Source organism: Trachurus japonicus, chromosome 1 (assembly GCF_045865225.1).
Source record: "Trachurus japonicus isolate A0001 chromosome 1, Traja_1.0".
Taxonomy (NCBI): domain Eukaryota; kingdom Metazoa; phylum Chordata; class Actinopteri; order Carangiformes; family Carangidae; genus Trachurus; species Trachurus japonicus.
This window is the reverse complement of record NC_140907.1, coordinates 15,396,085-15,420,403: the sequence shown is the minus strand read 5'-3', so window position 1 is coordinate 15,420,403 and position 24,319 is coordinate 15,396,085. Positions and strand designations below refer to the sequence as shown.

At 41.4% G+C, this 24,319-nt stretch overlaps 1 protein-coding gene across 1 annotated transcript in view; it reads left to right on the top strand.

The window, feature by feature from the left end:
* LOC146991580 (uncharacterized) overlaps positions 1 to 23,473 on the top strand; it is a 45,541-nt gene extending 22,068 nt beyond the window's left edge. Inside the window, exons 2-4 of the mRNA XM_085774839.1 lie at positions 16,633 to 19,123; positions 20,982 to 21,046; positions 22,304 to 23,473. Coding sequence (XP_085630965.1) covers positions 16,699 to 19,123; positions 20,982 to 21,046; positions 22,304 to 22,399 — 2,586 coding nt within the window. The 5' untranslated portion in view covers positions 16,633 to 16,698 and the 3' untranslated portion in view covers positions 22,400 to 23,473. The remainder of the gene's footprint in view (positions 1 to 16,632; positions 19,124 to 20,981; positions 21,047 to 22,303) is intronic.
* The last annotated feature ends 846 nt before the right edge of the window (positions 23,474 to 24,319 follow it).

Here is a 24,319-nt window from a genome sequence, read left to right as displayed (position 1 = left end):
GTCCTCTGAAGAATGAGAGGAGGGTCTCACATGATTTGCTGCGCAAATTAATGACTCAATAAAAGTCCGAAATAACACCGTGTGTCGTTGTGCTCACACAGTGTGAGTAAAAATCCTTAGTAGCGCGTTGACATTAGCAGTGGCGCTCGTAATCTAGCGTAATCTGAATGAATATAGGGGAAACACTGCACTCCAGTATCTCTGCACTTTGGGTCAGACAGAAGATGGTGGAATGTTTCAAAATACCTGATAAGGTTAAGGCTGTCAGGTCGCAGTGTGTCTTATAAGGACAGCACATAACTTGTCAAATTTGAATAGAGGTGAGCCCATTGTGTGAGTAAGTTGTGTCACTTGTGTGTCAGTGGTGCATCTCTAAACTGAGTTGTAAGGACAGCTCTCCTTGTGAGGACCATCGTATTCCTTCATATATGACTCAAAGTTTGTTCTTAATTTATTTATTCTTAGTGCCACCACCAAGTTGTCAGTGCAGTCGTCTCTTCTTTGAACCATTGTCAAGACTGCACTGGACCCGTCTCCAGTCTAAAATGGTTTGCTTTGACATGTAAATGTGAGTATCATTGTCACAAATTTTTATCTTTTGTTTCTACTTTTGTTGAGACAAATTTCAGCTAAACAATCATTTAAGTATAGATAAGTTCTTACTGGAGTTACCTACATCTTATAAATACATTTCTTTGCATAGCATGTTCAAAACTAAAGCATTTTTTTATGTGCTTTTCAGTGTGTTCAAGATCATGGCACAAAAAATGTTTCATCAAAAGCAATTCATCACCGGTACATTTACTTTATTTAACTCCTCCACCACAGATTTTAGCGTTAAACTGTGACCTAAAGCGGTAGTTCGGGACATTGGACCTCATTTCCAAGTGAGCCAGTGTGTTATTTATCATTGGAGACCGTTTTCAACACTTTCATTTAGTCCTTCTAGTTGCAGAAAACGCTTGTGCTAGGCTAGCGCAAGTCGAGGGGATCTGCTAGCCTGCCAATAAAAACAGTTTTACCCACTCCACAGTACACCCAAGGCAAACCAATTATAACGCCAGACTGTCTATGTAAATGTCTGTGTTGATAGAATAATGTTAGAAATAAACTTACCATTGCATTACATTTAGTTTATAATCCCTGTATTTGGAAGCAGGCTATGGCAGCGGCGGACTGATATTAACCTGGAGTGTGCTTCTCTGTTTACCTTTACCAGAAAGTAGTCCCCCAAAATGTAATGTGATCATTGCAATACAAGGATAGTTTTATTTCTAATATTATTCTATCAACACAGACATTTACACCGATATTCGGGCATTATAATTGGTTTGCCTCGGGTGTACTATGGAGTGGGTAAAACTGTTTTCATTGGCAGGCTAGCAGATACCCTCGACGACTTGCGCTAGCTTAGCATCAGCAATTTCTGCAACTAGAAGGACTGAATGAAAAGTGTTGCAAACGGTCTCCAATGATAAATAACACACTGGCTCACTTGGAAATGAGTTCCGATGTCCAAAATCCTGAACTACCCCTTTAATTTTTTTTCTTTTTTCATTTTCTTAGCTAAAGGACATTCAACGTTCCAGTCTGGAAACTCCAGACGTCATTGCAGAGACTTCATCAGATAGTGATGGATCCACATCTGATAAAGACTATGCACCTCATGAAGCAGAAATCAGCGATGGATCCAGCACTGACGATGATTATACACCTCATCAACTCACTGCATCAACTTCCTCAACTTCCTCAAGGTATAAGGACAGTACAGAGAGTGTTGCACAACACATAGACTGTGCTGAAGATGGAGACGGGGCTGCTTCCAAGAGCACATCAGACACTGTAAACCCAAACCCCAAAGACATTTGCACCAACAAAAATTACTGTTATGTCTGCAATATCCCTCAGTCTAAGATTGCACGGCACCTTAAAAAACATGAAAAAGTAGAACCAGCTATTGCTGAGGCATTCATGTTTCCTCCACATTCAAAAGAGAGAAAGAGATTGCTCGAAAAGCTCCGTAACCGAGGGAATCACCAACACAACCAAACGGTTATGGAGAATCAGAGTGGACATCTGAAAGTAAAAAGAAGACCGGGAAAAAAACAGCCACTAAACAAAAAAATGTATGTTCATTGTTTGTATTGCAAAGGTATGTTTGTACGTAAAGAACTGTGGCGCCACCTGCGTAGATGCCCTTCAAAAACTGCAACAGACACCGAAGCAACTGGTCAGACCAAAGTTCTTGCACTGGCTGATATTGCAGAGGCAACATCTTCCAAAGCTATCTCTCCTGGTTTCTGGAAGGTCCTTGGGAACATGAAACAGGACGAGATTGCATCTGTTGTCCGGAACGATTTTCTCATACTGCAACTCGGTCAGTCTTTTTACAATAAACACGGCAACGATCCAACAAAAAATGAATATATACGACAGAAGGTTCGAGAAATGGGGAGGCTCTTGTTGAGCCTGAGAAAAAATCATTCAATTTTTAGTTTTGAAGATGCTGCAAAACCGAACAATTTTTATAAAGTCATTGAGGCTGTGCGAGATGTTGCAGGCTTTCATGAAGACACGCATTCATATCACACTCCGAGTCTTGCTTTGAAATTAGGGCATTCCCTAAAAAAGATCGGGGATATTATGATCTGCAGGGGTATTGCAGCAGAAGATGACAAAATGATCAGCGCAGCTGAAAGATTCCAAGCTCTCTGTACAAAAGAATGGACTGATCTTGTCTCACACACTGCTCTTGCAACTTTGAACAAAGCAAAGTTCAACAAACCGTCAACCATTCCATTTACTCAGGACGTGCAGCGGTTCCACCAGTACCTGGAACAAAAATCTGCTGACGCTGTTAAAAATTTAACAGAGAATGAGTCTCCACAGGCATATGCCGAACTTGCCAGGGTAACTCTTGCGCAAATAATTATATTCAACAGACGTCGTGCAGGAGAAGTGTCGAAAATGAAACTGGAGTCTTTCAAGAAAAGAGACACGACCGAGCTCCATGAGGACATAGCTGTTGGTCTCACACCATTTGAACGAAGACTGACCAGGCACTTCAGCAGGGTAGAAATCATAGGAAAAAGAGGGAGAAAAGTTGCTCTTTTGATGAACCCTGAGGTTGTTACTGCAGCAACACTTCTTGCAAATAAAAGAGATGCATGCAATGTGCACAATGACAACCCCTTCCTATTTGGAAGGTCACAGTGTCCCTCCACAAGCTTCTACAGGGGGCAGGACTGTATCAGGATGTTTGCCAGTCAATGTGGAGCAAAGAATCCAGAATATCTAAGGTCAACGCATCTTCGCAAGCATGTAGCGACACTCTCCCAGATTCTCAACTTGAAGAACAATGAGCTGGACCAACTGGCTAATTTTTTAGGGCATGATATTCGAGTCCACAGAGACTTCTATAGACTCCCAGAGGCAACAATTGAAATGGCGAAAATCTCAAAGCTTTTGCTTGCCATGGAGAAGGGATCTCTAACGAAATTCCAAGGAAAATCTCTTGATGAGATTGAGATTGAAGGCAAGAGTACTTTTTATTTTTTATCTTTATTTTTAATAGCTTGTTACAGTTACATCATGCATTACAGGTAGTACAATACATTAAAGGAACAAGAAATTCAATAACAAGCAGTTAGTCTGGAATGGAGAATTTTATAGAGAACACTTTGTGAAAGATGATAGTAGTATTATGATATTATTATTAATTAGTAAATAATACAATGTATGAAAATTATGTGTTCATCAACATGCTTTTCTTTAGATGAACTGGAACCGATTGATGGAGATGCTGAAGATGATGAGGACAATGGTGGAGACAGTGACGATGATGGGGAAGATGATGGAGATGAAGTGGCAGAACCTGTCCTTGGACTGCAGGGTATGTAACATATGTATTCTTCGAAAATGCAGTGAAGGGTTCAGTGTCTAACATTGGAGTACACATTCTATGTGAATTCCACATTTGTGGCTTTATTATTGCTTTATATAAAAGGGAGCTACATCTCAATATATTGTAAGAGTTCAATGCTTCTATAAACCACAGCCTCAATAATGAATGTAGTTAATTGACCTCTTGATGAAAACTCCAATTTATCTTTGTAAAGGTCTGTCTGTGTCTGCTGTCTGTGCCCTGTCTGTCTGTGTCTCTGCTGTGTCTCTGTCTGTATCCTGTCTGTCTCTCTGCTGTCTGTGTCTTCTCTGTGTCCTGTCTGTATGTCTGTCTGTCTCTGTCTGTGCCCTGTCTCTCTGTCTGTCTGTGTTCTGTCTGTCTCTCTGCTGTCAGTTTCCTGTTGTCAGTCTGTCTGCATTAGAAAACATGGCTATGTGTGGAGTGGCGCTGAAATCTTATGCATTGTGTCATTTCTTTAGCAATTGTCAAGTAGCGTAACTTACAACTTGATTCACAAATTGCAAATGGGGAATATGACTTGGCTGCAGCTTAAAAAAATTGAGTCAAAAGGTCATCTGTAAAGCTTTCAATTAATAAAAGTGAAGATAACTTAACTGCTGTAATAATTCATATTATGGCAAGCACTACTCAATTAAGTTGTAGTAGTAGTTATGGTATCCCTGATGTCCAAAATTTGACAGATACTGTATGTATGTATATAGCAGAGCCACCAGGATGACCCTATTTATTTATTTATGAGTATTTTATTATCCACCTTGTATATTGTGAACCGGTGTAACAAGTGAATGTCTGCAGTGTGGAATCAATAAAGTCAATCTTATCATATCTGAACAAATATGCATGTCAGGATCATGCTTAAATCGCAAAACTAAAATCACATCCTGAAAACATTTAGACTCCATTACTTTTGTCATCATTACTTTGATGACACAGGCCTGTTTTGCTTTATCTTGAAAATGTAGGGATGGAGAATCCTGAGGAGATCACCAGCTCAGAAGGTAATGTGTGGGAATACCACAGATTTTTCTTTATTTTTATTTCATTGGAGGTACTACTAAAGAATTGGTTTGGAGTTTTATTCTTACAAAAGGTATTTTTTGTTTCTGTAGAAAAAACGAATCAGCTGAGTGAGGTCACCAGCTCTAATGGTAGGTCTCCAGTCATTCATAACTTTTATTTTGTACTTCAAATGTTCAGGGGTGCAAACTTGTCACCTTTCGGCGAAATTCGCCGTTTTGGATCCCAAATGGGTAGTTTGTGTGATTCGTGTAAATCCGCAATAAAAAAAAATTTGAGAGGGGGGGGTCCGGGGGTCCGGCGAGGCAAGCCGAAGCAATGCACCTGTCTCTTTAAGGCGCGTGCACCTTATCTGGATGACAGCGAGTGGTGGCAGCGCTCCTCTTCTGTCCAGCAATACACACCTGAAGCTTCACTTTTAATACAGACTAACTAACGCGACTTTTTGAGCATGGCGAGTGAAAGAGTCGGAGCTAGAAGATGCGCCAGCAGTGTTGTGTAGGTGCTGTATGGGACCGCGTGTGTGTGATGATCGCGATCGCGGCCGATTAGCGCGTTTAGCTTTTATTAGCTCCAGTGTCTCCCTCTTCTCTGGAGGAGGGTCTGGCGAGCGAGACTAGCTCCAGTGCGACCTGTGCAGCTGCAGCAGGAGGAGGAGGAGGAGGAGGAGCAGCAAGAGGAGGAGGAGGTTGACTGACTGTGGCAGGACACCTCTGCCTCTGTTTCACTTTATGTTGCTGGTAAATAATGTGGTTGTAAAAGTAGTAGGCTAAAGTTAAATTATTTTGTATGCACTAATTAAAGGGGCAGAGCTTTAAGAGACATTTTAGCTTTTATATTTTATAAGATATAATTTTTGTAAGAACCACAATTAATAAATATAGGTTATATATTTCAGTGAATATCTAATTGTTCTTAGCATTTGTTAGATAACTTTCTTTGCCCAATAAATTAAAACATGTTGGAACTATCAATGTCTCCTCTCTTGCAGCCAGAATCTCACCTACTTTTAACCTCAGACTGTCACTATAATGTATCAGATGTCAGACTGCCTCATTCTTTAAGTTTTAACCTGAATATACAAGACATGATTGATATTCCCAACGATCAAAGTATACCAAACCGAACCGAAAACCATGACCACAAAACCGTGAACCGAACCGTTTACTTGAACATCTTTTAAATACATATTGCCGCTTAATATGTTTTATGTAACCTATGGCATTTTTAAGCTTCATGTGTGTTATTGGACAGAAAGCAGCGCTGCCTCGGAGCATTGCCTACATACACAAAACACATTTACATCAATAAATAAATGTTTCACAATGAATCAATCAGTCTGTATTAAATTTTATTTAGTTTGAAGGCAAGGTTTGCAAGGTTCATCTGATGGACATCGAGGGACAGATTCTCCAAGTTTTGCACAGCTTTTACTCATGCTAAACCTGCATAGGCTGAAGACCCTCTTCACATGTTTCAAAACCAAACACAGAGAGACAGATTGTGCAGGTTTAACAGGAGCAAAAGCTGTGCAAACCTGAGTAAATCTGGACCCTAGTCTCGTGCTAAAATTGACTGTAAATTCACCTTTAAAGTTGTTTTTCTTTTTTTTATTCCCCGGGGGAGCATGCCCCCGGACCCCCCTAGGGGGTCGGTATCTTGTCACCTTTTTTACCCCTGATGAGTTTGCACCCCTGAATGTTGTACTACTGTCAGTCTTAGTTTCAGGTAGGGCCTGAATGTCATGTGCTTTGGCTTAATTTGAAGGCCTATGCACACAGCCATCTACTTATCAATATCACTTTGGGTATCATGGTTAATTGGTTTTGTTGTCAACGATGAAAAGATTTGTGTTATATTATGTTTTTTGGATATAATTGTATCACTGGAGATACTTCAATTTATTTTGAGATGTTTTAGTTTTAGACATTGAGTGATAAAATTTGCCTCTACAATGTATATGGTTCCAAATAAAATAGTTACATTATTGCATAGCTTTTCAAAATAAAAGTTCAGATTCCTGATGCTCAGAAATTTTGAGGAATTGATTTCAACATTTGTTCTTCTTCACCAGGCAAAAGAAAACGTATGCATTCAGCCCAGGAGGAGGCCAGCAACCGCAAAGGTAAATATTATTATTATTATTATTATTATTATTATTATTATTATTATGCTGCTGCCATGGATTGATTTTCTTTTTAGGTAGTGTAACATTAAAAGTTATGTTGATGCTACTTAAAACCTGTAGAGAGACTAAGATTTGAACAGCAAATCTTTTTTTGTGGTGTAGGTTTCAGATTGTCAAAACATCAACTGTAGTGCACATGCCGTTGGTGTCAAGCTGCCATTACTGTTCTTGATATGTCAGTCATAAAGATAGGATTTGATAAACATATCTGATTTGTCTGCACTCTGAGCAAAGCCTAACTGTCTTTGTGTTCAGAGTTTTAGTAAAAAGAAAAAAAGTTGTCATTGACCCAGGATGAGTCTAAGAGTTCTAAAGGTATAATGTGTGATTTTAGGGTGGGGGTCATGTTGAGGATGTAGGTAGGTATAACAGGGGATAAAGGTCTTATCGAATTTCAGGTTTATTTGTTATATGCAGGTGTCTGTCACCCTGCTGTCTCCTGTCCACGATCATCTCTTTAGTTTTGCTGATGTTCAGAGTGAGGTTGTTGATCTAACACCAGCTGGTTAGCATAGAATGTGTTGAGTTCGTCCAGGAGCAATGTGGTGTGCTGACCAATGTCTCTATTTCTCCTTTTGTAGTCTGATGCACCATAGTCCGCTCCACATGGAGTCAGAGCTGTTGTAGTCCGACTCCACTTTGTCCCTGTATATCTTGTTGTTCGTGCCTTAAACTTAGCACAAATCTCCTAACTGATCCAGGGTTTCTGGTTTGGGTAGGTGCAGATAGGAGCTGTAGGGACCACATCACCAGTGCACTTAGAGTCTGTAGTGGGCTACATATGTGGATATTCATTGATGTTGCAGTGGTCTGATTTTCAAGATAGGATGGGTAGGGGTTTGTAGCTGTCTCTGAATCAGGTGTAGCAGTAATCCAGAGTCTGCTCACCCCCAGTGGGAAAAGTGATGTGTTGGTTGTATTTTTGGGAGAACCCTTTTCATGTTGGCTCTGAAGTCTCCCAAAACAATAAATGCAGCCTCAGGTGAGAGTTCCATTTATACACATCTACAGCTCCTCCAGGGCTAGAGTCTTATCAGCCTATGTAAATGAATATTGTCTTTTATGTGTTGTAACTTTGGGGATACTGTGAAGAAGACCATTTACTCTGTTAGCTAAGTGAGCGATCTTTTATAGTTTGTTCTTTTTGACACTTGTAAGCATGTTGCAAAAACACATAGCACCATACAGAGGGACTGGCTGTTCACTTCCACAATGAGTTTTTATCTTATAGTGTCTACTTCTCGTAAGATACAGCTTATTCAGTCTGTATACTGTAAATATTATAATTTGGCTTTGAAAATTAAGCAACTTTTCCACAAATGGTTTGTAGTGTGTACAAGCTATTCTCAAAAGAGCATTTCTTGTTTTCTGCAGGAAAAACAAAACAGTTGAAAACCCAGGAGGTCACCAGCTCCCAAGGTAAAAGCTGCTTTTCCTACATTTACAACAGTGCAGTAGCACAGTTGAGGTGATGACCCAAGAAAGAATTTGACTAAATTGAATTAGGTTTAATATACTTCATCTTATATCCTCTGGAAAGACCCTATCTGTGTGGTTTCCCAAGGCATGCTGGTTGTGTTGCGTTGATGGTATTTGTTCAGTTTAGATCTTAGTTGTGTCTTTTGAGTCGTCCATTCGTGTCGGTCAGCTGTCTTCATATACCACTGTAATTGAATAACACTTTATTCTATTACAGTGGTGAACATTACATTTGTATAGAACATAAAAACAAAGTCAACTATTTAGCTGTATTGGATATCTTCACAATCTAAGCAAGAAAAATATGTTCTTGTGATTGGCAGTGTCAAGAAGATACGTGAAAAAGCCATGGAGTGAAAGTGAAGTCAAAGCAGTCACAAAATACTTCGGAACTCATATTTCTAAGGGACGCCTTGCATCCAAACTGGAGTGTGAGCAGTGCAGGCTTGCAGAGGATCATGTTTTGCAGCATAGAACTGTTCAAAATATCAGGGATTTTGTGAGGAACAGGGGGCTTAAAAATAAACAGGTCGCATAGAGCCCCTTTTTTTTATTTTTACGTTTATGTTTTGAGCAGTACTTTTGAGCAGTACTAGAAATACTAGTAGATATTGCCCAATTTTTTTGTTGTTATTGACTGACTAATATTGTGCTCTTTTATTATATTATCAATTATTTTACTCTGAACCTTTTTTGCACTTGAATTCTATGCATACGTGTTATGTTAAACTTTTATAGAACGTCAAAAAGCCATGGCGTGAAAGTGAAGTCAAAGCAGTCACAAAATACCTTGGAACTCATATTTCTAAGGGACACCTTGCATCCAAACTGGAGTGTGAGCAGTGCAGGCTTGCAGAGGATCCTGTTTTGCAGCATAGAACTGTTCAAAATATCAGGGATTTTGTGAGGAACAGGGGGCTTAAAAATAAACAGGTCGCATAGAGCCCCTTTTTTTTTATTTTTACGTTTATGTTTTGAGCAGTACTTTTGAGCAGTACTAGAAATACTAGTAGATATTGCCCAATTTCTTTTGTTGTTATTGACTGACTATTGTGCTCTTTTATTATATTATCAATTATTTTACTCTGAACCTTTTTTGCACTTGAATTCTATGCATACGTGTTATGTTAAACTTGTATAGAACGTTTTATAAAGATTCAAAGTCTCATTATAATAAATGTGTTTTTCATTGAAAGAAATTGTGATCTAACATTGAATTTATTTTCCTCTAGTTGCTGACACAATTTCAATAAGAACCCTTGAAAAGGTGAATGTAAAACAAGAGAAATTCGAGCAGAAGTTCAAGCTGCTGAGCATGTCAGCCACTCGTTTAATAAATGCCCAGTTTATCCCTTTTAAAATAAATCAATTTCTCATATTACTGAGGTTGTCATTGTTTACAGATGTTAACTAAAGAGGTTGAACTCAGCAAAATCATACTGTAGAACTAAAACTTGCCCACCAATTAGTGCTGTGTTCCATTGATCAAGGCTGAGCTAGTGTTCTATGGATTTTTGTGTATAGGTAATGTTTAGTTGTACCAGGTTGGTCCTCACAACTAAGGGTTTAATAGGCTTCAGACTCATCAGTTCAATCAGAAGTTTATTGCCAAGTAGGTTTGCACACAAGGAATTTGACTTGGGGTAGTTAGTGCAGAATAAACATTAAGTAAAAAATATAGGAAGATAAAAAAACAAGTATTAAAATCTAAACAATATAAACATATATACAAAATCTTCTACAACGAAGGAGCTGTAGTGCAAACTGAGGCACAAGTATATGACATGTAACAGTGAGAGTTTACAATGTATTCACAGAATTCTATAAATGTGCAGATATACAACAGGCTGAAGTGGTCACAAATAAATAAAGACTGTTAATGTTATGCAGAAAGTCTGAAGATGCTACGTTAATGTAGCATGTCGATCTGGATGGGGAGAGGGAGAGAGTCAGTGTCAGAGGGGGCTCCAGAACTTGTTGATAAGGCTAATAGTGGATTAGAAGAAACTTTTTTTGTGGTGAGAGCTTTCGGTCCTGATGGACCGCAGCCTCCTGCCAGCGGTGAGTGTCTCAAAGAGTCTGTAACCGGGGTGGGAGGGGTCAGCCACAATCTTACTTGCACGCTTTATGGTCCTAGAGTTGTACAGGTCCTGGAGGGATGGAAGATTGCAGCTGATCACTTTCTCAGCAGATCAAATGATACGCTGCAGTCTGCCCTTGTCCTTGGTAGTGGCAGCAGCGAACCAGATGGTGATAGAAGAGGTGAGGATGGACTTGATGATGGCAGTGTAGAAGTGCACCATCATTGTCTTTGGCAGGTTTATTTTCTTCAGCTGCCGCAGGAAGTACATCCTCTGCTGGGCTTTCTTGATGAGGTCCTGGGAGATGGTAGTTCCCGGGAAGCGAAAAGACTCCACTGCGTCGATTGTGGAGTCACAGAGGGTGATGGAGGCAGGTGAGGCTTTAGTTCTTCCTGAAGTCCACAACCATCTCCACTGTCTTTAGGCCATTGAGATCTAGGTTGTTCTGTCTGCTCCAAGTCACCAGATTGTCAATCTCCCATCTGTAGGCAGACTCATCACCATCAGACATGACCGATGACTGGAGGTGCAACTGTATGTGTACAGGTAATAGAGCAGAGGAGAAAGAACGCAGCCCTGGGGGGATCCGGTGCTGATGGTCTGTGAGTCTGAGACATTTTTCCCCAGCTTCACGTGCTGCTTCCTGTCAGAAAGGAAGTCTGTGATCCACCTGCAGCTGGAGTCAGGCACGCTCAGCTGGGAGAGCTTCTCCTGAAGCAGAACCTGAAACAGGATCCTGGCATAGGTTCTTTTTTTTTTTTTTAACTTTATTTTTTCAGGTTTTTTTGCACAAAACATAGGTAGCATCAGTATAATAGACAAAAATAGGTATGGCTACAATATGATGTGGCTAAATAGTACAAATGCTTGCCAAGTTGTGCCCTTATAAACACAAAAGAAACATCAAAAAGAAAAAGAAAAAACAAAAGCATATGCACAGATACTGTACGTCTAAACACGTGTTATCTCGAGTACACATGTTCGCTTACAACCATGTGACTAAATAATCATCTACATATTCATATACAAATGCACACATACATATGAACACTCGTGAACACAACATGGGGGAACCGTGGGTTGCGAGTAGGTCATATGTCACATACATTACAGCAATATGGTCATAGTCGTTCTTAAAACCAGGATATACATAGCATTAAGGTTGATTATCACCTCTTCTTGTAATATAAGTGCTCCATTTTTCCCAGAGGGCATCACCTTTGTCCCTTTGTAATCTGAGACTAAACGTCAGTAGTTCCATTGTTTGGATGTCTTTAATTAAGGCTTCCCACTGATTAACTGTGGGAGGTTCTGTATTGAGCCATCTTCTTGTTATGGCTTTTTTGCTGGCAGCCATGAAGATTTTTAGGAGGTATCTGTCTTTTTTTGGTAATTCTGTGTCCATATTACCCAGGTAGAATGATAAACAAGTGAAATTAAAATTATACTGCAAGACCTCACTGATAGTACTTTGAACTCCTTGCCAGAAGGATTTAAGCATGGTACAACTCCAGAATATATGTGTATGATCTGCCATACTGTGTCCACATCCTCTCCAGCAAGTAGGTTGTTGTCCTGTCTGTTTAGACTTCTGCTTTGGTGTTATGAAGAATCGGATGCAGTTTTTCCAGGAAAAATCCCTCCATAGTTGTGAGGCTGTAGTAGTAATTTGTGTGTTAATTACATTTGTCCAGTCTTCTGAAGTAATTACGATTCCCAACCCTTTTTCCCATTTCGCCTTAATATAATTTGTTGAGTGACCTCTTAATTCAGCTATATGTCTATATAGTTTGCCAATTATCTTTCTGGACAGTTTTGTGTTATAGGCTTTGATAAACATTTTGGTAATACCTGATATATTTTCCTGTATTAGCCCTTTAATGTTCGTGTCAAAGTAGTGCCGGAGTTGAAGGTACCTATAAAAATCCTGCCGAGCTAGGCCGAATTTATCTGATATGGACTTGAAGTCTATGAATTCCTGGTTTTCAACTAATTGGCATAATGTGGAGAGTCCTTTTCTCGCCCATTGAGTAAAGCCTCCGTCATTCATACCTGGTTTGAAATCTGGGTCATGGGTTGGCCACATTAAAATTCGAATTTCTTTCTGGATGTTAAGTTGTTTCACCAAGCCAAACCAGATTTCTATAGAGAATCTAATCTGGCTCTGGATATCATGTTTTTTAGCCTCTATTGGGCTTCCTAGTAAACTCTGTATAGGCCTGTCTGACAGTGATAGCTCTACATCTTTCCATTTTGCGAAGTAGTCTTTATTGCACCAGAGCAGCAGTGGTCTTATTTGTGCTGCTAAATAGTAATCTTTGAGCCTCGGTAAGCCCATCCCCCCACTATACTTTGGCAGCTGTAAAGTTTTGTATCTCACCCTGGGACCTTTTCCATTCCAGATGAAACGGAATATCTAGGTTAAAGAGCACTGGGCTGGCTGGGCAGCCCTGGCGACAACCGCGTTGCAGGTGGATAGTTTCTGACAGGCCGCCATTTACTTTGATTCTGGCTACGGGGGATGTATATAGTGTTTTGATGCCTTTAATGAACTTCTCATGGAAGCCTAATTTTGCCATGACTGCATAAAGAAATTCCCACCCCACGGAATCAAATGCCTTTTCCGCATCCATACTAAGTAGAATAGCTCCAATTTTTTTCCCTTTCTATGTGTTCAATGGTGTGGAGGGTTCTCCTTATGTTGTCCTGTGTTTGTCTACATTTAATAAATCCAGTTTGATCTTCGTCTATCAAAAAAGGGATCACTTCCTCCAATCTTTTAGTTAAAATAGTTGCATATAATTTATAATCTTGATTTAAAACACTAGGTGCGTTTACATGGACACAAATATTCGGAATAAAGGGCTGATCCGAATAAAAATGTGTCATGTAAACACGTCAATTGGAAGATTCTGATCGGATTCGGCTCGATCCGAAAGAAATTCTGTTCGGATCGAGAGGGGTGGTTTATACCGATCGTTATTCCGAACGAGGTCCATGTAAACACTTATTCCGATCATTACTTCCTTTCCCACTAGCGCGACACGGCTGTACACGGTTCTACTCGGTTCTTATTTATTTAGCCTATTCATTTTTGCTTTTACACACTCCAGTGTAACGTCCGACAGGAATCAAACCCGCTAAGTTTAAAAACACCCTGACAGCAGCGCACACGGATCTACTGAGACTTGTTATTCTGTCACCTGAGGTAACGAGGTGGACGAGTGAGTTTGGAGCTGATGAGAGGAGAGAAAGAAGAGCGCGAGTAGTAGCCTACCGACCCGATATCGCAGTGTATCTTGCTTTCAGAGTAATCCCGCTTCTTTCCCCGCTCTCTGTCCGTTGTCTTCACCGTCTTCCACTGACGTAACTCAACAAATTTCCAGAGCACACATGGCTAATTAATATGCACGTGCATTGACCATATGGTTGTGTTTGGGTGTATAGAGGGCGGGATATGGCGTGTTCACATCCGCACTTTTCATGGGTCCGGTGAGATTTATCAATGGCAGAAACAGTAGTACACGTTGCTGAGTTGCTTAATAACGATATAGGAGTACAGCAACAGCTCTTAAAATCTGGCGCAGGTCCATTTTGAGTAGGCTACTGAATGGGATAAATTGAGCCACTTCCGCGTTTATTGGTTTGTTTACAGTAGTACAGGAAGTACAACTCTTCTTCTGCTGTTGTTTTAGGGAAAAAGACAGCTCTGCATGTCAAAATGCTGTTATTCTGAATAAAGCTCGGTGCATGAGTACGCACGTCATGATCGGATTATTTGATTTTGCGCCCATGTAAACAGTGGGTTCGGATTTTCCGATCCCTCAAATTTTTAATCTGATTAAGAAAATTTGCGCATGTAAACACAGCTACTGATAGGTCTATAAGAGCCACATTCTTTCGGGTCCTTGCCCTCTTTTGGAATCACAGAGATGGTAGCGTCCCTCCAGGATGGGGGGGTGACTCCCTCCCTCAGGGTGTAATTGAAGCTTTTATGTAGTATTGGTATTAATTGTTCCCTCAGTGATTTATACCATTCTCCTGGAAATCCGTCAGTCCCTGGAGACTTAGAAGACTTCAGGGAGGAGATCGCCTTGTCAATTTCTTCGGATGATATTTCTTTTGTTAATTTTTCATATTGCAATTTCTGGCATAGGTTCTTGTGGAGTCCAGGTGCTGGAGGATGTAGTGACGGGCCAAGTTTACTGCAATGCCGACAGACTTGTTGGCTCTGTAGGCAAACTGCACGGGGTTAGTGATGGCTTTCAGGTGTAAAAGCACAGAGGTCAGGACAAGAGGTATGAAGTCGTTAAGTCCTTTGGTCCTTGGCTTCTTGGCTTGTATAGGTAATGTCCAGTTATAGCAGGTTGGTCCTCATAACTAAGGGTTTGATAGGCTTGTGTATGTGTATGAGTGATGTCCAGTTATAGCAGGTTGGTCCTCACAACTAAGGGTTTGATAGGCTTGTGTATGTGTATGAGTGATGTCCAGTTATAGCAGGTTGGTCCTCATAACTAAGGGTTTGATAGGCTTGTGTATGTGTATGAGTGATGTCCAGTTATAGCAGGTTGGTCCTCATAACTAAGGGTTTGATAGGCTTGTGTATGTGTATGAGTGATGTCCAGTTATAGCAGGTTGGTCCTCATAACTAAGGGTTTGATAGGCTTGTGTATGTGTATGAGTGATGTCTCGATATACCAGGATGGTCCTCCTAAGTCATATTCATGTCTGGAAACGCCTCCTCCCGCCCCGTCCTCACAGTCCTGTAGAATGTCAGGCCTTCATATCTCCAGATTCTTTTACTAGAATTGAATTCTGAATAGTGGGGAATTTTTCTAAATTCGGAAATACCAGCTTAATGTTTGTTACAGCTCTCTACAACCACAGGAAAGTGGTGCCTCCATAAACCATGGTATGAACTGGTATGGGAAAAAAGACCTTATAAACCACCCGTACCTGTATAGGTGTGTGTGTGTGTGTGTGTGTGTGTGTGTGTGTGTGTGTGTGTGTGTGTGTGTGTGTGTGTGTGGCACTGAGCTACTCCCCTGCCTGTAAGCTGATTAAAGGAAGGTGTGTTCAGCAGAAAACTTCATCGGTTGCCGAGTGGAGTACCTTGCAGCCAAAGCCAAGCACAGCGTTATAAACAGACTGTCATACAATAAGTGGAGCATTCAGTATGCCATTAAAAGGATGAATGCACTACACCCCAATCGAATCTTTGTTGCTCTAATCCTGCACAAGCTAACATACACAATTTATCTGCACAACCACACAAATGGGTGACAAATTAAATGAAACAACAACATATACAGTGTCATAGTAATCCTCCAGAACAGCTTCAGTGTTCGTTGGCACGGATTCACCAAGTCTCTTCTGGGGTATTAACCAGGCTTCTGAAACATATTCTCTCATTTGGTGTTTCGCTCATGGTGGTGCACAGCCCTAGTCTCATTCTAAAATCCTACAAATTTCGTTAATTTAGTTGAGATGTAAGCATTGTGAAAGCAATAGTGTAATCCATACTGATGTATATTATATTTGACTTCATGTGTCCTGTATGTTTGTATATGTTCTGTTTGTCCATGAATCAGATCATCCATTCACGTCTTCCCCGTTTATACTTGGATGATTCAATCAGCTCTCAGTTCTCACAGTTGTTATCAGATGAACAAAAGTTAAGACCATGACTCCTAAACCAGACAAAAAAGCCATGCTATGTGAATGTGGTGAATTTGATTAGAAAAAAAGGGTTCATGTTTCTATTTAATTCGTCTTTTCATAACAATTTCCTCTTAAAATGCACGTTCCTCCCTCCCTCCTAGCTCTAATGAATCACTGCTGAAATAATGCGATATAAAATGGGTGGCCATGTTTGTTGCTGAGCCACCGATAATCACTCTGTTGTTCCCCTCTCCCCTCTGTGTTTCTCTACTCTCACTCAGACTGACTGGCTGGAGGCCAAACATCCTGACTGCTCCAAACGGTTTTACATTAGAAGACGTGTCACCATGGCAACAAAGCCAGTGGCCCAGCAGAAACAGGGACCTGACGGCTCACGAGACAAGAGGGTCAGTGAGTCCCGGGCACGGGGTGAGGCAGATTCATCCATAGGCCACAGCTCCTGCATGCGAGACAAACAGGCTCCCAGGGCAGAACCCGAGGAGGACATAGATGTCCTCGAGCCTGGAGCTCTAGATGAAACTCTGCACAGGAACCAAACACCCTCAAGGAGCAAAATACCTGATGCAACCAAATGGAGAAAGAATCAAACATCAACAAGCCTCAGGGAGAGACAAGAAGTTGTGACAGTAGTTCCCAAAAAACTAGCGGAAATATTACAGGCTCTGGAGGCATCTGAAAAACCTGCTGATGGATGCGAGGATGCTTTCCCACCACCATCTCCTCCACTGAGTGCCTTATCACCAGAAGAATGCCTTGAGAAAGAGGTGGCCGACTGTATCAGCGATGTTGAAATCTCAGACCCTGCAGAAGACCCTCTGTCTCCTGATAAGGACTGGGCACAGACAACTCAGCTCACTGAACTGGTCGATCAAGAGGTAGATTCAACATCTGAGGATAATGGGAGAGCGGATGAGATGGACACACAGCTGCGCTTCTTAGCAGATGCTTTAGATAACAACGAATGTGGGAATAACACATTCAGGGCCGCTCACCATTCTCCCTTTGACATCAACAACTCAGACGATGCATATACTCTGTGTTCACCTCCCTTTGCTGATGAAACTGAGGAAGATGAGGAAATGAACATGGATGTGACCTCTTTCCTAAGCAAGCCTTTTCAATTGGCCGGTGTCTCATTTTCCACTGCCTCAGCCCTGCCTGTGATTCCCTCAGCCAGACAGCAGGGTGAGCTGTTGCCCCAAAGCCAATGTGCACTTACCCCCAAGGGAACAAACCAGGAAGCTGCACAACAGGTGCGGGGCCAGGGCTCTCCACCTTTGTCCACCGTTGCCATGGAGCTGTCCAATCAGGGCGGAACATCTTCCCAAGGCTTTGGTTGTGTCGTAGCTGTGAGAGAAAGCCACAGAAGGGTGGGTGAAAGGACAGAGGGAGAAAGCGAGCAAACAGGTGGAAGTGAACGGCAGAAAGAGAGAGGAGTTGAAAGAAGCAAGGAGGTGGGACAGCACCATGGCAGAGGACTGTTGAGATATTCAAAAACAGTTCAGGTACAAGAGCGTAAGACAGAAATACATAGCTGTGTGTCTATTAAACAGAGAAAACACGCCAGAATGGAGAGCGACTCGTGTGATGACAGCCAGAGTGACAGTGGAGTATCAGCAGACTTCTCTCCAAGCAGCACTTTGGAGGGCAACACCACCGTCTCTACAGGCAGTCCAGCAACTGCACCCAAAGAGACTCCCATCGAGAGGGAGATCCGACGGGCTATAGAGCGTGAACACAGCTTGAGAAGGTCCAGAGGGCTTCCGAATCTACCCACTGCTATCGAGTATGTTGAGATTCCTTTAAGAAAAACTGTACTCTGCCAGTCGCTCACCACTGAGAAGTCTCAAGGCAAAGACAGGCAGTTTGCAGGCAAGAAAATGCAGCACGAGATCCACGCAGAGGTCCAGAGGGAGCAGGATTTGGTCAAGCTTGGGAAAGTTCCAGGTTTCTACGACAAAGGCAGCGTTCGTCAACTCAAGGAGAAGAAGCAGCTTTTTGAGGCCTTTCAGAAACCCAGTGACTCAACTTTGCCTGTCTCACCCAGGGGTAAAACAACATCCTGTTCTTCAGTCAGTGACATTTCTACCCTGCAGAACCAGGAGGATATTTTATCACCGACATCCACTGCAGGGGGCTCATATGTAAAGAGGAGACGAAGCACAGACATGCTGAGTCCAACAGAGACTCCCAGCTCAGCCAAAGGAGGAGGGTCCACCAGCTCAACTCCCAGAGGACCAGGCTTCCCTGAGGCGACTAGTCGCCAGGTCAGCATCCTAGAGAATAATCTGAGTGTCCCGGCACAGAAGCGCTACCATGCCAAACGAGAGGTAGAGTCTGTCACCACAGTTGACTCTGGAAGTCCAAGCATTTCATCTTTCAGGACAGGAGGATATGGAGGGATTAATGAAAGAAAGCAGGAAAAGGAGGAGGAAGAAGAGGAGGAGGAGGTGGTGGTAACACCGAGGGATAACCCCTTTTTCAAGCTGCGCACCTCAACTAATTTAGTTAGAGTGGAGCAGGATATCCGGGAGGCTCGAGAGAGGGAGAGGGAGCTTCGCAAGCAGAGGCTCAGTCTCTATGGGGGAACAGGAGGTCCAAATGAAGGAGAAGGAGAAGGAGGAGGAGGAGGGAAATGGTCTGCAAGCACTGAAGTAAAGAGTCCCACATTGTCTTCCTCCTCACTCAATGGACTGGCTGTTCCTGACTTACCTGTCACATCGCCCAGGTGGGGAACTGGACCCTCAGCAGGTTAGTGTTGGTTTAGGGGTCAAAGTGAGAGTGGGAAACAGAATTTATATGTCCACAAGCTCAAAGAGACAGTGTGTGTGTGTGTGTGTGTGTGTGTGTGTGTGTGTGTGTGTGTGTGTGTGTGTGTGTGTGTGTGTGTGTGTGTGTGTGTGTGTGTGTGTGTGTGTGTGTGTGTGTGTGTGTGTGTGTGTGTGTGTGTGTGTGTGTGTGTGTGTGTGTGTGTGCGTGCGTGTGTGTGTATAATCTTTATATCTGTGGTGGGGTGATGAAAACCTCCTGAAAAAGCCCAGTGAGCACATTTTCTTCATGGTCAGGAAAACCTCTAAACAACTTTCAAAACCAATGTAAGCTCTTACGAACAATAATTTTCCACCGCCGACCATAAAGTGGCCGACAAGAAACAAAAAACTCTCTAACTCCACAATAAATGTAGCATCTAGTCCGTCATATTAATTGTAGCTGAGGTGAGAAAAAGTCCTGAGTCATATCTTGACACTGTTGTGTCAGCAAGAAGGGAGCACAGTGGAAGGGTCCAATTTTGGGGTGAAGTCTAAATTCAGCATTGAGAAAGCACATACAACTTGTTTTCTGCTCTCATGGTTATATATAGTTTGTGTAGAGCCTTTTGGACAACAAGAGTAAATGTCATATACAAAGCCGCCTACAGAGCCCACTGAGGGGAAAGGACATTTAGATGTATCACTGTGCCATTTCACCTTTGCTGCCACTGTGTGCATGTCTTGTGCAGCAATGACTCACTACCTAGGGGTGGCCTACTTGTACCCCAAGGGATAATTATCCTGTTGCCAGGGATTGAATGTGAAATGTCTGTGAAGTCAATTTGAAGCAAATCATATAAACTGTGATGTGATAAATTCTATCCAAGACATTTGAGTCAGCTTTAACACCCAGACGCTACACGTTCCAACTGAGAGCTTGAGATTATCAAGTCTACACAGTTGGCCAGAAGTAATGTATTAACAGTTCAACCAGCCAGCTAAAACTGACGCGTAAATGATTGAAATAGCCAAAGGAAAAGGATACATTTGGAAAATGCTGCAGAAACACATCAGACAAACAGCTGAAATATTGAGCCACAAGTATTGGATAAATGGAGGCAGAGAAACACCTAAGAGGAACTGATTAGGAGTCGAGATGGTTTGCTACAGATGAACAGTTGAAATAGAAAGAACTAAACAAAGTCTTTATAGTTTTCTACCTCAAGCAAGGGGCAAACCAATATAAACAGCTAATCCTTAGACCCTCACATCGACTGAGGAAAAACTCCCAAGAAAACCCTAACAGAAAAATTGGAGAAACCTCAGGGGGATCCCTCACGCAGGACGGGCAGACGTGCAATAGATGTTGTATACAGACAAGAAAACAGTTTACAGCACAGAATATGGGAAAACTTGGAAATGGAATTGGTCATTAAATAGGGTGGTTACTAATAAGTTTGTGACTGTTTGTATGTTTTGTCATCATCACAGTTTAACAACAGATTGAGAAACTGACCAAGGTGTGCCACTATGACCATGAGTCAGTGCTGGGAAATGAATAATCCTGTATTGTTAGATACAATGAGTTAATTTTTTACCCTCCTTTATACTGGCGCTTACTTTCTGTTGCTATTTCACCATGTTCATGTTCAATAAAACAGTTTTCTCTCTTAATTCCCTCTGTATTCATGCCTAGTTCCTTTCATTTCACTCTGCTCCTTCCCCCCATGTTCACTCATAATTTGATTCAAAGAGGCTTTTATTGCACTCAGTGAGCAGTGCAAACAAAATCATAGGAACACCTTTGCCTTGCTCTTCATGCCCTCACCCACTTCTTATACTCTCTCTCTCTCTTCCAGCATCCCAGTCTGTCGGCAAGTTTGCTGTGTGGCCGCCGCCCCAGGCTGAAGAGGGGAGGACAGAGGTGCGTCAGCAAAGCCATTCTTCTTGTTTCAATGATATTTAGTCAGTTCACTTTCTTTTATGCTGCTATTTGCTCTAAGACTACGCAATTTGTCCTTGTGGAAAAACACCAGGCTTCACAATGACATCTGTTCAGTATTTCTTGCTCTCTAGATAAAAGCATCAACCCTACCTATCTCAAACACTTGGTATAGGACATGGAAATGTAGGCAAATCACCTTCCTGAGTCTCCCTAGAATTGAACTAAGGAGATATCAGGTTCCACAATCAGGAAGCATCTTAACTACAAGTTCAGACGGTTTATGAACCGCAGTGTAGCTTTGGGGGTTGAAGCAGTCTCTCATCAGCTATAGTGGCCCAATTACAATCGGCTCTTAGGAGGATGTCAGCATCTCTTTTGCACCAAATATGGGCCACAAACATCTGATAACACGCGGAACACACAGTAAAGAGCTTATCTTCATAGATAAGACAAGAAGGCAAACAGCCCTGAGACTGAGAGAGGGAGAGGAAGCCAGAATCGGCAGTGTCTCTCTCTCTCTCTGTGTGTGTGTGTGTGTGTGTGTGTGTGTGTGTGTGTGTGTTAACAGTCAATAGCAGTGAAAGAGGAAAGTCAATTGACAATCCCAATGATTTGTGTTACCTTGCCTTGTGGGTCCCGCATCTCTTTGAAAGTGTGATTAGAGTCGAGTGCTGCTCTTTGGTTTAATTCAGTTTTGATATCAGCTTTGATATGCCGTGTTTCAGCTGCACGTTTCGGTTTAACATTGGCATCAGCAACATTTTTTTCCTTACTGTCACATGCGCCCCCCTCCTTCTCTCTCCACCTCTCTTTTTCTCTCCCTCGGCTGGTTGGTTTTCTGCTTTAGGCATGGACCTGATTCCTTATTATAGTTGAGGAACAAACGGAAGATTGCAGGAGAAATTGGCCTAAGTTGTTGACTTAGTCATAGTGAACATGGCCTTGGATCACAGTTACATTAACCTCCCTTTGACTTACAGGGCTAATGATGCTCATCCAAAGGGATGTCCTCTAGAGGAAATAAATTCATCCCTCTCTTTTTTATCTTTTTTGCTCTTTTTTCCCCTGTGTTGGCTTATTGGTCTCATCTCCTTCTCCCACACATCTGATGTTTCTACTCTTCAATTCTCTTTCTTTTCCTATACTCCCACGATCACATGCAACTTTCTGCCTACCAACATTTTTACCTTTGAGTCACGACTCACTCCTGCTGTCCTCTGTTCCTTTTACAACCAGGTCCTGACGAGTCCGCGGACCCCCAGGCACAAGAACCCCCTGGTGCTGCGCTGGGAGTCAGGGCTCCTCAATGGACACAACGAGGATGACAACTGAGGTGACACCTACAGTGAAACCGGAAGGCAGGAGCAAGATTTACAGGGAGCAGTAGTTTTTGAAGCAGAGGGCTGAAAGACTGTGAGATAAAAGAGGAAACCTGTGTACTGAAAGTGGGAACAGAGAAGTGGAAGGAGGAGTGATGAAAAGGAGGAGAGAGAGAATGTGAAGTGAGAAAGAGGTCAGGGATTTAGGCTAGAAAGGGGGTCAGGAGGATTGGGAGCAAGGAAAAGGATTGGTGGTAGACTGAAAAACCCTGAAGAGTCCTTCATTGAGGAGGAGAGAAAAAAGAGGAGGAGGGCCACCTATTAGTGGATAAGCACTGTCTGGCCTGTTTCTGCTGCTGGAAACTGAGACTAATGAACGTAAACTGGCAAATAATAACAATAATACTTCACTGGAGAAAAGAAAAAAAATTTAGTCAGAGCGGGATTTTAAAACCTTAATGAATTTCTTTACCACCAGATATTTATGAATAATAATGATGAGTTATTATTTGTTGATGAAAACAGAATAGCACAGTATCTGATACTGAAGAAAGCTTGAATCATCACTAGTTTTATAATTAAGCCATGTCTTACACTAATTAACCAGTTTATTACACCCGTATAAAGTAATACCATGCAATAAATTCCAACTAGATTGTTCATTTCTTTATCACCACTGTCAGAGTTGTTGATTCAACTTTGTGATCATTATCGGGGCAGTTGGTGTAGTTGCTGGGGTTATATTTGACTGCTTTAATTACATCTACTGTATTTTCAAGTATATTTATATCCATGAGGCAAAGCATCGTAACTCTCGAAAATGTAGATCAGTGCAACTTCAACACCAACTACGACCCTGAAAATGCTTCTTTTTTTTTCAATTTGATCACAGTGTTTTCATCATAGGCCATATGAGTAAGTGCACAGGCCACAAATAAGTACACTAAGAACCACTTCTTTTGTTATTCTCATGCATCACTATACTGAAAGCTGTATTATGGTGCAATAAGGCACCTAATTAATGAATTTCAGAGCTGACTAACTTTACATAAGACAAATTTAGCGCTTAAATAATAGCTGCTCTGCTATTATATCACAATGCTATAAATGATGTACTTTGGAAGGAAGTAAAAAGAGATTTAATCTGAAAATGAGTCAGAGTAGCAGAGGCTCATGAGGCAATCATTTTTATACAGTATATTATGTACTTTTTACTCTTTGACAGTGGCTCTACTTCATCAGTGTTTGGGATCCGACACATGCTAAAAAAAAATTTTCTTTTCTTTAATTACACCATTTCAGATTCAGAAAAACTGAAGTGGTAACCTTTGCCTTTGCACAAACTGACCTTGCACATTGAGAACAGTGACAAAAAAGAAACCTGTTTTATCATAAATCATTGTGATTACCAACTAAAGAAATAGTTACTGTTAACTAATACTTAATGTTCTATGGGCTGTTCATGAACAAAAGAAACAAACACGCACGCTCCTTTTGATTGTCTAAAAGTAACTCATACTGTATATGCAAAGAAATATATATTATTTTATCTTATCTACATAGTGAACATTTTCTGTTGTAAAATTAAAAATGAAAAGAAAAAAAACTGTTGTGGGAGTCTGTTTACAAGGTATAGACTGTCAACTCAAGCATATTCAATCATAATCAAATACAGGTAAAATGCTATATAAAAACATGTCATCAGTTCAAATTCATGTTTAGAAGCAATTCTCACTAAATCAGGACATGAAATTCCAAGATGAGAAAACATTAATCATGTTGTTTGAGCCTCTAGAGAGGGTTCAGGGTCTGTTGGACAGAACATGTGAGTTAGAGAGCACATATTTATCTGTCTGACCCGATAGGAACAGCAGTATGTATGTTTTCACCACAACATAAATGCCACAGATCCAGTTATCTGCTGTATGTGCTG